The sequence below is a fragment of the Jaculus jaculus genome, chromosome 12 (assembly GCF_020740685.1).
Source record: "Jaculus jaculus isolate mJacJac1 chromosome 12, mJacJac1.mat.Y.cur, whole genome shotgun sequence".
NCBI classification, from domain to species: domain Eukaryota; kingdom Metazoa; phylum Chordata; class Mammalia; order Rodentia; family Dipodidae; genus Jaculus; species Jaculus jaculus.
In genome coordinates, this window is record NC_059113.1 from 9,872,848 (window position 1) to 9,885,708 (window position 12,861).

General features: G+C 45.1%; 1 protein-coding gene across 1 annotated transcript in view; it reads left to right on the forward strand.

Annotated features, from left to right (window-relative positions):
- Window positions 1–376: 376 nt before the first annotated feature.
- Atp6v1b2 (ATPase H+ transporting V1 subunit B2) overlaps window positions 377–12,861 on the forward strand; it is a 28,399-nt gene continuing 15,914 nt past the window's right edge. Inside the window, exons 1-2 of the mRNA XM_004669690.2 lie at window positions 377–544; window positions 10,428–10,483. Of these exons, the coding sequence (XP_004669747.1) occupies window positions 409–544; window positions 10,428–10,483 (192 nt within the window). The 5' untranslated portion in view covers window positions 377–408. The remainder of the gene's footprint in view (window positions 545–10,427; window positions 10,484–12,861) is intronic.

The window sequence follows — 12,861 nt, forward strand, 5'->3', positions numbered from 1 at the left end:
AGCTCTGCTCGAGGCAAGGAAAGGCCATTATGAAACGGGCATCAGCAGTACCTCCCGCTCCTCTGACTTGCCATGCGCCTCTTCTTCCTCCCTACGCCCTCTCGCCCTAACCTGGCACCTGGCATTTCTTCCCGGCCCTTGCCCTTCCCTGGTCGCCGCGCCTGGGGACCCCGCGGGCGCCCGCAGCACGCTGGTCAGCTCCTCACGCCTGCGCGCGCGCGCGCCGCGCCGCCCACGCGGGCTCCGGGTCACGAGGCTGGGGGGGCGGGGCGCCGCGCACGGGGGGGCGTGGCTAAGCCGCGGCCTCCGCAGCGCGCATGGGCGGAGCCGGGTACTCGGGGCCGCCCCGGCATATCTGCGCTTGCGCGGCGCCGCTGCTGCCGGGCCAGCGGAGACGGAGGAGACAAGATGGCGTTGCGGGCGATGCGGGGAATCGTGAACGGGGCCGCACCCGAGTTACCCACGCCCGCCGGCGGGCCGGGGCTGGGAGCTCGAGAGCAGGCGCTGGCCGTGAGCCGGAACTACCTCTCGCAGCCTCGCCTCAGTGAGTAGGGGGCCAGCCGGGCGCTTGCCGCTCGGCGCTTTCTCCGCCGAGCCCCGGGGCTCCCGAGTCACCTGCCGCAGCCGGCGCGAGGGAGTGGGACATTTCAGTGTTTTCCTCCCCGCTACCCCCGTCTCAGACCCCCGCGGACACCCGCCAAGTGTCCTCTAGCTTCGCGTGGACCGGACGTGTCCGTGACACGGGGGTGGGCGGCGGTCCCCGGCGGGCTGCCGTGGTGGGCTCCCGACGCCGGCCCTGCGCGCTCCGGTCCAGGTGGCCCCGGGCTGGTGCACGGTCACTCGCTCGCCTGTCCCCCAGGGCCGCTTGCTGTCCCTCGGGTCCGAAATCCTCTCCTGGGCTCGTGTGGATTATCCGGGGTGGGGGGGAGATGGGACGCCCACCCCCGTCCCTTGTGCCCCGAGGACCTGTGCGCGGGGACCAGGAGTGGACGTCGGTAGCCATCGCTGACGTGGTCAGGCCTTTTTTGGTGGACGGAGGCGGCTGCAGGGACAGGAGGCTTGTTCTGTATGTGTGTGTGTGTGTCGGGGGCGGGGGGCTGTGGGGGGACAGTGCTTCACAGAAGGACGTGCAGATAGCACCCAACCTTAGAACTGAAACGTACCCCGCGTTGTCAGCCAGCGCTGCCTTCTCGTTTTACAGGTGAGAAGCCTCGAGGTTCGGAGGTGGAGAGGTCTTGCCAGGCCTCAGACATCCGATTGTTGGCAAAGGCGAAACCAGGCTTCTTAATTTTCGCTGCCCTTTCCCTCCCTCCATTTCCTGAAGAGTTAAACTTCGTTTTAAGTGCAAGGTTCTTTTGGGAAAGTCAGCGAGCTGTGCCCGGTGTCTGGCACGTATATGTCCGTTGAAACGTGATTATAAAAGCCTTAATAAGCTAGGTTTAAGGAGACAGTTCAGCAGCCCCGAAAATAAATGGCTCTTGGTGGCTAAAGGTAATTGTCAGGCATCACGCCTCTTTCTCAGCTTCCATTGGAACTGGGGGTGAGTCCTGGAAATACAAAAAGAAAAGAAAAATCTTGGGGGAGTATGTTGTTTCCCAGGTAGTGACTTTGCCTTTGCGCTGGTTAATTGCCAGCCAGTCTCTGTGGGTGGCTCACTGGTTAAAGAGAATTTCAGACGGAGGGTTTTAGTGTGGCGCCCTCCAGCCTGACTAATCCCTTCTTGATCTGTTACGGGGTCATGTGATACCACTGCAGTGTGAGGAAGAAGGGAAAAAACACATTTTGAGTCCGGATTGCTGAGATGGGCCTTCTAATTGTTTGAATTAGAAAATGCCTGTTAGTAGGGTTGTCTGAGTCGAGAAGTTCGTGTTAAGGAAATTGACAGATCTTGTAAACAGAAACCTTGGCAATAAATTTATACCTAAGAATTACACGGTCTCTCTGGCATTGCATTTGTCTACTTTACCTTGGGCAGAACCTGTAAACAGTGTGGCTTCTGGAAAAAAAAAAAATTACAAGGATCTAGTAGTTACTTGCCATATGATAAATAATTTGTTAATTTTACACATTGTTTAGAGAATGGCTAAGGTGGTAAGCCCTTCAGAGACATGAATATGATTTCTCCAACATTCTGTGGCTGAAGAATTTCTCCATATAAGGTACCCACTGACAACACACTTGGAAAAAGTGCTTAAAGCAGAACCAGTAGAGGCCAGGGTTCCTTTTTGTACCTCCATATTCAGAGTATCTGTCTAAAAGTATCCTGCAATTTTTACATAATTTTCACTTAAATCCTTTGTTCATGTTCAGGAATATTCTTCATATGGTTAGAATGAATTGGAAGCAAGAATACCTGATTGAAATGAATTTCCCTTCTGTGAGTTATTCTGAAAAACATAAATGATGCCATATTTAGCCTAACAACTAACTGCATTTGAATATCATAGTTTTTTTTACCCATTTTACCACATTTTTATTCTAGTCAACAGTTTTAAATGCTGAGTAAATATTTATTACCATCTTAATTTTGCAATTAAAGTTTGTTGATACCATCTGAGGTGATAAGTAATTATAGTTATTTAATGTGCACTCTGAGTGAAGGAATGGAGTAATATTGGCAGTTACCCTGTGCAAATTAGATCCTGTTTAAAACCAATTTCAGGATTATAGGGCTTTTAAGAAGAAATAGAAAGTAAGATATTAGGTGAGTCTGATGATCTCCACTTTTCTTGAGACTGTATGCCTTAAGCTTCGTACATCATAGAGCAGAGCCCCCATAGGAAGTCAAGTAAAGAAGCCGTGCCTGTGGTGGCTTATGCCTTTGCTTCAGCACTTACGAGGCCGAGGTAGGAGGGTTGCCGTGAGTTCAAGACCAGTCTTGGCTGCAGAGTGAGATCCAAGTTATCCTGGGCTAGAATGAGGCCCTTCCTCAAAGCAACAAAAAGTTAAGCAAAGAATCTTGCTTCCCCCTCCCCCCGAACTTCCCTTTGAGGTGTCCATTGCTCAGGGTTAATTCTTTGCTCTTCTTGTGCAATAGATATGATTGTTTTCTGAGCTGTAGTTTTGCTATTAAGGTGGAGCCTAACGTGCTAGAGCATATTGTGCAATGGCTGTCCACTTTTCACTTTGAATGTGTCACAATCCTTAAGGGCGTTAGTGTTGAACAACCACTTGCCTCGAGAGGAAGAGCACGGCATCCCACAGAGGACATGCTCCAGAGGACATGCTCCGTCAAACCTCTGGATCGTGGAGTGATTTCGGCGTGTTTTCAGACAGGCCTCCTCCGGTAGCCCTTGCTAGCCTGGTACTTGCTATGTAGCCCAGTGGCCATACTCCTGCCTTAGCCTTCCAAAAGAGCTTTTTTTAAAAAAATATTTTTTTAAATTTTTATTAATTTGAGAGAGAACGAAAGAGTCAGGGATGGGAGAGAGAGAGAATGGGCGCACCAGGACCTTCAGCTGCTTCACACAAACTCCAGATGCATGTGCCACCTTGTGCATCTGGCTTACGTGGGTCCTGGAGAATTGAACCTTGGTCCTTTGGCTTTGCAGACAAGCACCTTAACCCCTAAGTCAGCTCTCAATAGATCTTTTTGTGAAAAAGAAAAACTATATTTGTTTTCTTGTGAGAGAGGTAGAAAGTAAGTATGGGTGTGCTGGGGCCTCCCTCCAGTTCCTGTAAATGAACTCCAGTCACGTGTGCCACTTTATACATCTGGCCTTACATGGATATTGGGGAATCAAGCCAGGGCAAGCAAAGGCCTTTAACTGCTGAGTCGTCTCCCAGTAGATCTTGATATTTAAATGTTACTCCATTGCCTGTCCTAGGTTCAGAGTCAAAGATGTGGCATGTGTTGTAAACATACCCACTATGATCAGCCTCTTTGTATCCACTGTTGTATTCAAGAGGGTGATTCTGATAGTAATTTTTTTAATTGATAGTAATTTTTGAATGGCCTCTGATGCTTGAAGAGCAGTTTAGCTTCTTAGAAGCCGTATTCTAAACTAGCATCTCTATTTCCAACTATTAATGATAATGATGAGGACTGAATGGATCTTGTTGGGATAAATGCTGGTGGTTGATATTTTCCTTGTGAATACTTTCATTACTATGGCTGGACTTAACCTGTCTCCTGTACCTACTTGTGGTTTTAAGTATTGGGCACTGTGGCATCTCCACATTTTTCAGTTATACTGTTGGCTAATGTCAGAAATGTTCTAAGGTCATAGAATAGCAGCCTTAATAATTAAAGAAAAGCAAAACAAAACTGTTAGTAAGCCTGACTCCTTTTGGTAACAATTTTCTCAGGGTTTTATCTTGTAAGTGTAAAGTAAGGTAGTATCAGCCTTGCTTGCCTTGACTATTTTGTGAAAATAGAGATTAGATAAACTATCTGAAAATGCCTTATAAAAGCTTGCCACATTGTCCAAAAATAGTTTGGTAGTATTTTTACTTAGTTTGGGTTATGGTACTTTTTCTTTTTTTTTTCCTTTCTTTTTTTTTTTTTTTTTTTTTTCTTTTTCGATGTAGGGTCTCACTTCTAGCCCAGGCTGACCTGGAATTAACTGTGTAGTACCAGGCTGGCCTTGAACTCACCTCCTTCCTCTGCCTCCCAACCCGGCTGTGGGTTAGGGTATGTTTTTAGCTTCATTTTCTTAATGTCGCTTTAAGCCAAACCGAGCATGTTTCATGTCTGATTTGAGCCAGAGGCATTCTCCTTGTGTTTAGATTGCCAGTGAATGAATACTGCACTTTCTCCCTCACATACTCCCTTCTCTGCTTGCTACAGCAGAGCTACTATTTGCTTGAATATCTCAGGAACTGAAACGGCTCAGTTGAGCCCCCGGACTGAGTTTGGGTCTCCTAGCTTTATGAGAGGAAAGTGCTTTGCAGCAATGATCGAATGTGGCCACTAGGAAGTACTGTTGAGTGCATTAAGCTGTGTGTGTTCTTCATTTTTCATATGCAGATGTGTGACATTATTTTGGGTGGAGTTGCTATGTAATTCTTCCCACTTTGTAGCCCAGGCTAGCCTTTAAGTCTCAGTATAAATGTTGGGATTACAGAAAAGTGCCACTGTGCCCAGTTTTGGCACATAATTCTTGGAAGACAAGCATGGCATTTGCACACTTGCCAGTTCAGCTTTAGGATTTGGACTGCAGTAGAGCTAAAGGACAAGTGACTGGAGACAGGCTGTAAGTGTAGATGCCAAGGCAGTTTTCTTAATGTATTTGAGAACTTTTCGCTTCTAAAACTTGGAATAACGATAGCTAGTTTGTAGGTGTGTAACGGAAATTAAATGAGAATTCCAGACAAGCACTTACTAGGTGTGTCTTGGTAATGATGCTAATCAGTTAATTTGGATGGTTTACTCACATTTTTATTATAGTTTTTTATGAGAGAGAGAGAGAATTGGCACACCATGGCCTCCAGCCACTGTAGTCAAACTCCAGACGCCACCTCTGTGCATGTGTGACCTTGCTTGCTTAGGTCACCTTGTGCTTCTGGCTCACGTGGGATCTGGAGAGTTGAACATAGGTTCTTAGGCTTTGCAGGCAAGCGCCTTAACCACTAAGCCATCTCTCTAGCCCTCCTCACTCTCTATTAAAGGATGTATATTTACTGTTGCAAATTGAGACAGCTAGATTGTTATGTGAGGGTTGAACTCAGAGCCTCGTGGGTCTTGTCTTCTGTAGTTGAGGTCCTATGCACTTGTTTCCAGGAAAAGCTGTGACTCAGGTTTCTTTTTCTTGGTCATGCATTCTGCTTGTGACTGGCAAAGCTTCATAGTTTGGAACAATTATGAATTTTAACCATGAGATCTTGAAGCTGCTTGTAGATATTAGAAGTCCAAAGGAGATTGAATCAATCTATCTATCTTTTCTTTTCTTTTTTTTTCTTATGAATTGGATCTCACTGTAGCCCAGGCTGAGCCGGAACTCACTTTGTAGTCCCAGGCTGGTCTTGAATTCACAGTGATCCACTACCTCTGCCTCCCGAGTGCTGGGATTAAAGGCATGTGCCACCACATCCAGCCAAAGAAGATATATCTTGTTGAAGAAAAATCAATGCCTTTAAGAATTTGAAGGATTTTATGATGTGTTTTATTTGAAATGGGTTCTTATAACTCTCAGAAATGGATTCCCTCCCCTCTGCCTCACAGCACAGGGAAGGTTTTGTAAAGGTCTCTGTGTTTAGAAACTGGTTTCAAGAAGACATATTTCTAATGTCACTCTCCATTTCCATGCAGCGATTTTTGAAAGTCATTGGAATAGAGAATGTTTGGTATCTTATAAAATGAAAACAAGCTCAGAATTTTTAAAAGGTTTGAATGAGGCAGGGAGTGGCAGTGACTCTCCCCCAGGCTGGCCTTGAACTCAGTGATCCTCCTATTACAGCCTCCCTATGCTGGGTTTAAAGGCATGCGCCACCACACCTGGCTGAGTATTTTTGTTATTTATTTGAGAGAGGCAGAGCAAAGGAGAGAGAGGAAGAGAGAAAGAAAATGGGCACACCAGGGCACCCAGCCACTTCAAATGAACTCAGACACATGTGCCACTTCGTTCATCTAGCTAACGTGGGTCCTGGGGAATCAAACCTGAGTCCTTTGGTATTGTAGGCAAGCAAGTGCCTTTAACTACTAAGCAATCTCTATAACACTGAAATATTTTTTAAACAGTATTATATTGTCATAAAATGGTGGGGAATGTTTTCCTGAAAGTGACAAAAACTATAGCAAGTCCTAAGGGGAATACTGGTCTCTTTATACTGCCATCTGTTTAGGTGACTTAATTGTTTAACTTGTGAGCTGCCTTTAAGGTGTTAAAAAAGAAACTCAGGTTGAGACCATCCTAGCTCTAATAGATAATTCAAGAAATATTTGATGTCTAGATTTAAATGTTCTATTAGTATGAAGTAGTGCTTGCCTGCTCTGTCCTAGATTTTGTTCGAGGACACTTGCTTTCTGGCTTTGGGCTGAAGGAATTGTGGTTTTAAATTCCAAAGCCCCTGGAGTGGACAGACTGGTTATGAAATGGTTTCCTCATTCTTGGGAAGATCACGTTTGGGCCAGGAATCACTGTCCAAATCACTAGAAGACCTCAACAGAAATAAAGCAAGCAAAAAATTCCTAATTGGTTAATAGCATCATATATATTATTTTATGCTTTGTAGTATTTTTTTCAAAAGTTGATCTCGTGGTTTTTCGAGGTAGGGTCTCACTGTAGCCCAGGCTGACCTGGAATTCACTATGGAGTCTCAGGGTGGCCTCGAACTCATGGCAATCCTCCTACCTCTGCCTCCCGAGTGATGGGATTAAAGGCGTGCGCCACCACGCCCGGCTGATCTCTTGTTTTTTATAGCTGTTCTCACTATGAGATCTAGTGAATTCTGAAATACTCTTTTTCATTTGCTCACTCCTGAGAATTCCTTGTTTTGCCCAATCACTATGATACTTGCCTGAAAGGATGACTGCCTCATTTTAATTTTAAGTTTTTTTTTTAAATATATTTGAGAGAGAGTCAGAGAGAGAGAGTATGTCTATGAATGGGTGCACCAGGGCCTCCAGTTACTGCAAACGAATGAACTCCAGATGCATGTGCTACCTTGTGCATCTGCCTTATGTGGTTCAGGACTTTTAGGCTTTGCAGGCAAGCGCCTTACCCAGTAAGCCATCTCTCCAACCTGGCTACCTCATTTTAAAATGAGCAGTAATAGACTAAGAAGCTTCTTTCTAGGGCACACGTAGCTGGGGTTCCATCAGTCTCTAACGTGGTGGTAACATTTGGCTTTTGTCTTCCTTTTAGAGACAGGGTCCTCACGGTGTTGCTCGATTGGCCTTGGACCTGTCGTCCTGCCTCAGCCCTCTAGAGTAGCCTGGCTTAAAGGCATAGGCCTCTGAACCTGTTGACTTGTACTTTTTTTTTTTTTTTAAGAATTCTTTTCTTGCTTATGGCTGCGTATGCATGTAATCCTAGCACTTGGGAGACTGAGGCAGGAGGATTTCCAAATTTAGAGCCATCCTGGGCTACAGAGTGAGTTCCAAGCTAGTCTGAGCTAACAGTAAGGCCCTGTCTCACCAGAACAAGCAAGCTGGGGCTGGGAAGATGGCTCACTGGTTAAAGGTACTTGCTTGCAAAGTTTGCAAGCTCAGGTTCAATTCCCAAGCCACCCAGGTAAGATGGTCCCAGAAAATAGCACAAGTGTCTGGTGTTCATTTGCAGCAGCAAGAGGTTGTTGGATACTTAAAAGTAAGTGAACCATGAATACTTGCCTTACTTGACCATTAATCTTTTCTCCACTGCCTTCTGCCTCTGTCATAGCTCTTTCCCCATGGTTTTTAATGATGTTCATTTAATTATGGTTTTACCTTACTAGTTTCATTTTCTCAGATTTCTTTCGTGAATGTTGTCACTTCTGCTTACAGTTGTTGAGGACTGCCTTCCCCTCCCCTATCTACTTAGCTAAGTGATGCCTCCTCTGTAATGCTTTTTCTTTCCTTTTGTAAGTAGAAACTTTGTATGGACACACCATGCATGCCTTGGTTGCTACTATCATTTCCCTCCTCTTTGCCCCCGCTCCACTGAGGGCCCTCCTTAGGGGGATTGCTGGTATTCACCGTGGAGTTGAGGGTTATGAGTTGTGACAGCAGCAGTCAGTCATTGTGGAGGGGGCAGTGTCTCTGAATATTGTGGCTCTTACAGTCTTTCTGCCCCTCTTCTGCAGAATTCCCTGAGCCATGTGGTATGCTATAAATCTGCTTTGGTGTGCAGTTCTCAGTGGCTCCCGGATTTCTGCTTTGGTGCGTCTTGCGTGTCTTCAGTGTCTGTCTCCTTCACCCTGGCAAACCTGTCAGGCTCGCCTTCCTGCTCATCCTGCCAGTTCCCCTGTGGTCTTAGTTGGGCCCTTGCTGCTGTGTGAGGGGTGGTTCATCTGCCAGATAGTCAACTACCTATCCTTGTCTTGTTGATAAATTTTGGTTGTCCTTGGTTCTCACTGCTTTCTGAAAAAGAAACAGATTTCCTATAGAGCGTGAGATCAGGATAGTTTCAAGGGGATACACATTGTTAATTTAGAGAGATATTGATGGGTGTAGCCTCACTTTTAGACAGAAACTAGTGAGTGCTTCTCACTGAGGTCCATAATTTTGGTCTCCATAGGATTCTGACTTGGTTCCCAGTTCCAGTTATGGGTTCTTTCCACTGAGTGGATCTCATAGCCAATCAGAGAGCTATTGGTTGTCCACCTAGGCTGTGTGCCACTATTGCACGGGCTTGGACATCTTGTCAGGCTGGCTGCTTTTGTATGTCCATGTCCTCTGCTTGCTCACGACATTGTTGGCCATTTTTTCCCTTCAGCTCATGTAGCATTTTCAGCACTATATGGGCTAACCATCTGGGAACTGGGTTCCTTCCAGATTCAGCTGTGTCTGTCTTATGTTCTGCATTGGCAGCATTCGGTGTCTTCAGAATAGGGTCTTACCTTTAACCTCAGGCAGGTAGTCAAGTCCTTTGGCAGAAGCCTGTTTTGTTTTGGGGACCTCATAGGTCTTTTGGATCAACAGCTCAATGTGGATTGTAACCAGTTTTGGGTACTGGGAGTTACAAGCCAGAGCCAGCTATTTTAGACTATCCCTCCATGCTTCTATTAAGGGTTATATCTTTTTTAAAAAGTATTTTTGCTTATTTATTTGCAAACAGAGGGGGATAGGAGAGGAAATAGACACCAGAGCCTCTAGCCATTGCAGATGAACTCCAGATGCATGTGTCACTTGTGTCTCTAGCTTTATGGAATTGAACTCGGTTGTTATGTTTGCAGGCAAGCGCCTTAACTGCTGAGCCATTTCTCCAGCCCCAGGGTTATATCTCTTAGTCTGCTACTCAGGACGAAGGTTTCCATAGTACCGGTCCATTTTGGGTTTGGTTTTGTGTATATCTCACCTTTCCTTCCCATTCCCCATCCCTCTTATCTGTCCCCTAAGTTGTCTGTTAGGTATGCTTGCAACCCAGGCTGTTCCAGTTTAGGAACCAGGTAGGAACTTTCACTCTGTATTTGCTGCGCTCCCAGGAGCCTCTGCATTCGTCTCGTCACATTGAAATTCCCGTCCTCCACAATGGAACTGAACTTACAGAGGTAGGCAACCTCTGTGGCCACTTTGTGTACCCTGAGTTCTGAAAGCAGTGACTTACCCATAGTAAGATTCACAGTGTCTTTGAAGATTGATAATGAAAAGTATAGGAATATCCATGCTGTACAAATTTATTGAAAATTTGTGTAGCCATTTGAGTGTTTTGTATTATTAGAGATGGATAAAGCAGAGTCCTGTGATTCCTGTGGGGTAGCATAGGTGGGTAGAGAGGCTTGTGATACCTGAGGAGAAGTGTAGGCTTTTGTGCAGTTCACTAAAGCTGACTCTTGTTTCTTTGCAGCATACAAGACAGTATCAGGAGTGAATGGTCCACTAGTGATCTTAGATCATGTGAAGGTAATACACTGTTATGCTCTAACTGTTGGTACACTTAAAAATGTAGTATTAAGTCTCTACAATAGACTTTATTTTTTTCCAACTCTCTCTTTTTTATTTTATTTTTTTACTGACAACTTCATGTTCCCTCCCTCTCCCCATGAGTCTGTCTTTTGTTTTTATGTCATCATATTTTTTCCTATCATGAGGGTCTTGTGAAGGTACTGCTAGGCACTGTGAGGTCATGGACGTTGTGGCCAATTTCTGTCTGGACAGTTGCATTGAAAGGAGTGGTACCCTTCCTTTGGCTCTTAATTTCTTTCCACCACCTCTTCTGCAATGGACCCTAAGCCTTGCAGGGTGTGTGAGAGGTGTTTCAGTGCTGAATATTCCTCCCATCATTTCTTCTCAGCACTGTGTTGCCTTTTGGGTCATCCCACTGGTTACCATCATCTGAAAAGAGAAGCTTCTCTAACCAAAATTGAGAGTAGCATTAATGTATGAATATGAACATTAAGTGTAGTGCTTTCAGGTCAGTTTGGTGAGAATAATATATGCATTTAGCTAGACAAGAGTGGGCTTTATACCCCTAAGGCTCATGACCTCCCCCTGCCATAGGCTTTTGATTAGGTTTTCAGTACCAGGTATGTATTCCCTCCCATAGAGTGGGCCTCCAATCCATTTAGAGCATTTGGTTTCCCCCAGAGCAGACATGCCACTATTGCAATCGCTCAGTCATTTGGCCTGTCTGGCCACACTTGAGGCTTCCAGTGTCCACTGTTTTCACCACTGATGACTTCTGTCTCCCATAGGGCTGCATGCAGTGCAGCTTTTCCCAGCTATCAGTTGGTTGGTCTACAGGGAAAAGGTTTTCAGCTCAACACCAGCTTGACTTTTCAGTGATCTTGCTGTCCACGCATGTGAAGTCTTTAGCAATAGGTTCTTACCATCTGTGGGAAACCAAGGGCCTTGGCAATAACCTAAAATGTTTGGAGGCAACACGGACCTCCCTGGCCAACAACTCCTGGAAAGTATCCCATCCCCGGCACCAAAAATTTTCTAGTAGCAATCTATGGCTTATGGATGTGCCATCATCCAAAGAAGTAGACTTTCATGTATCTTGTTCAGAATATCTTGAACTTTGCTTTGGTAGACTTTATATAGTTAGGATTGTTAAACCATTCTGTGGCATGACTGTCAGTACCACGAATAGGAAACAAGGTATGAGGCCAAAAGGCAGGAATCTGGATTCCAATGCAAGATTAGTATTGATTTCTTTCTTGTGGCCTTGTTTTCCCTGCCTATATTATTATTAGGGGGAAAATCCTACTTCACAGGGTTAAATAGGGAGAACACACTTATAACACGTAGGATATTATACAAGTATATGACGTCTTATGTCCCTTGTCATATCTGACATGTATCATGGATATTTTTATAGTGTTTTTCTTCTGTAAATGTTGCACTCTTGAGTAAATACATGTAGATATTCATGTCTTTGAGAGCCTGATACAGGAATTCACTGTGAGTTCAAGGCGACCCTGAGACTACAGAGTGAATTCCAAGTCAGCCTGGGCTAGAGCATGTGACACCCTACCTCGAAAAACCACACACACACACAAAGGCGAAATATTTTTGTGTGATACAAGAGTCCATAAAGAAAGTTAAAGCTAAGCAGATTATTGGCAAGAGGTTAAGATCCAGATTAGGTAAAGCTACAAATGAATAAGAAAATGTCAAATTGGCAAAGATAATGGAGAGAATACTTATTTACCCTAGTGAGATTATAGTGCGTTTACTGGGCAGTTGGTCAGAAAGAGGGCATTGCCAGCACGTAGCTCTCCAGCTTGTGTGTGGAGTTGCCTTTAAGAATGAGTGCTCGTTGTGCATTTCACTCGTTGAACAACTGAATGAAATGCAACATGGTCATTAGATTTTTAACTACATCAGCTCTGTTTTATAAGATGCCCATTTATGTACATTTTAACATCTCCAGAACCCAGAGGTTTTATAATTTACTACTGTACAATAAATAGCTTGAGGATTGTTTTTCCTGCATGTCACAGAAATAATGCTGCATCTTTGATGAGTGGTGACAACACAGGGCAGGTCCAGTAAGACAGGCTGCAGAAGCCTATGCTGAGCGCATTGCTATTTAAGTAAATAACACGCTGTCTCAGCCAGGCGTGGCGGCTCTTGTGCCTCGAATCCCAGCTCTTGGGCAGTAAAGACAGGAGGATCATGATTCAAGGTCATCCTCAGCTGTATGGTGAGTTCAGAGCCATCCCGGCCTACATTGGACCCTGCCTGGAAAGGAAAGGCTACATTAGGCTCTGTCTACAAAGAGACAGAGAAAAGAAACTGCGTTTTTAAATGGATCGCAGGAGGATACAAACCTG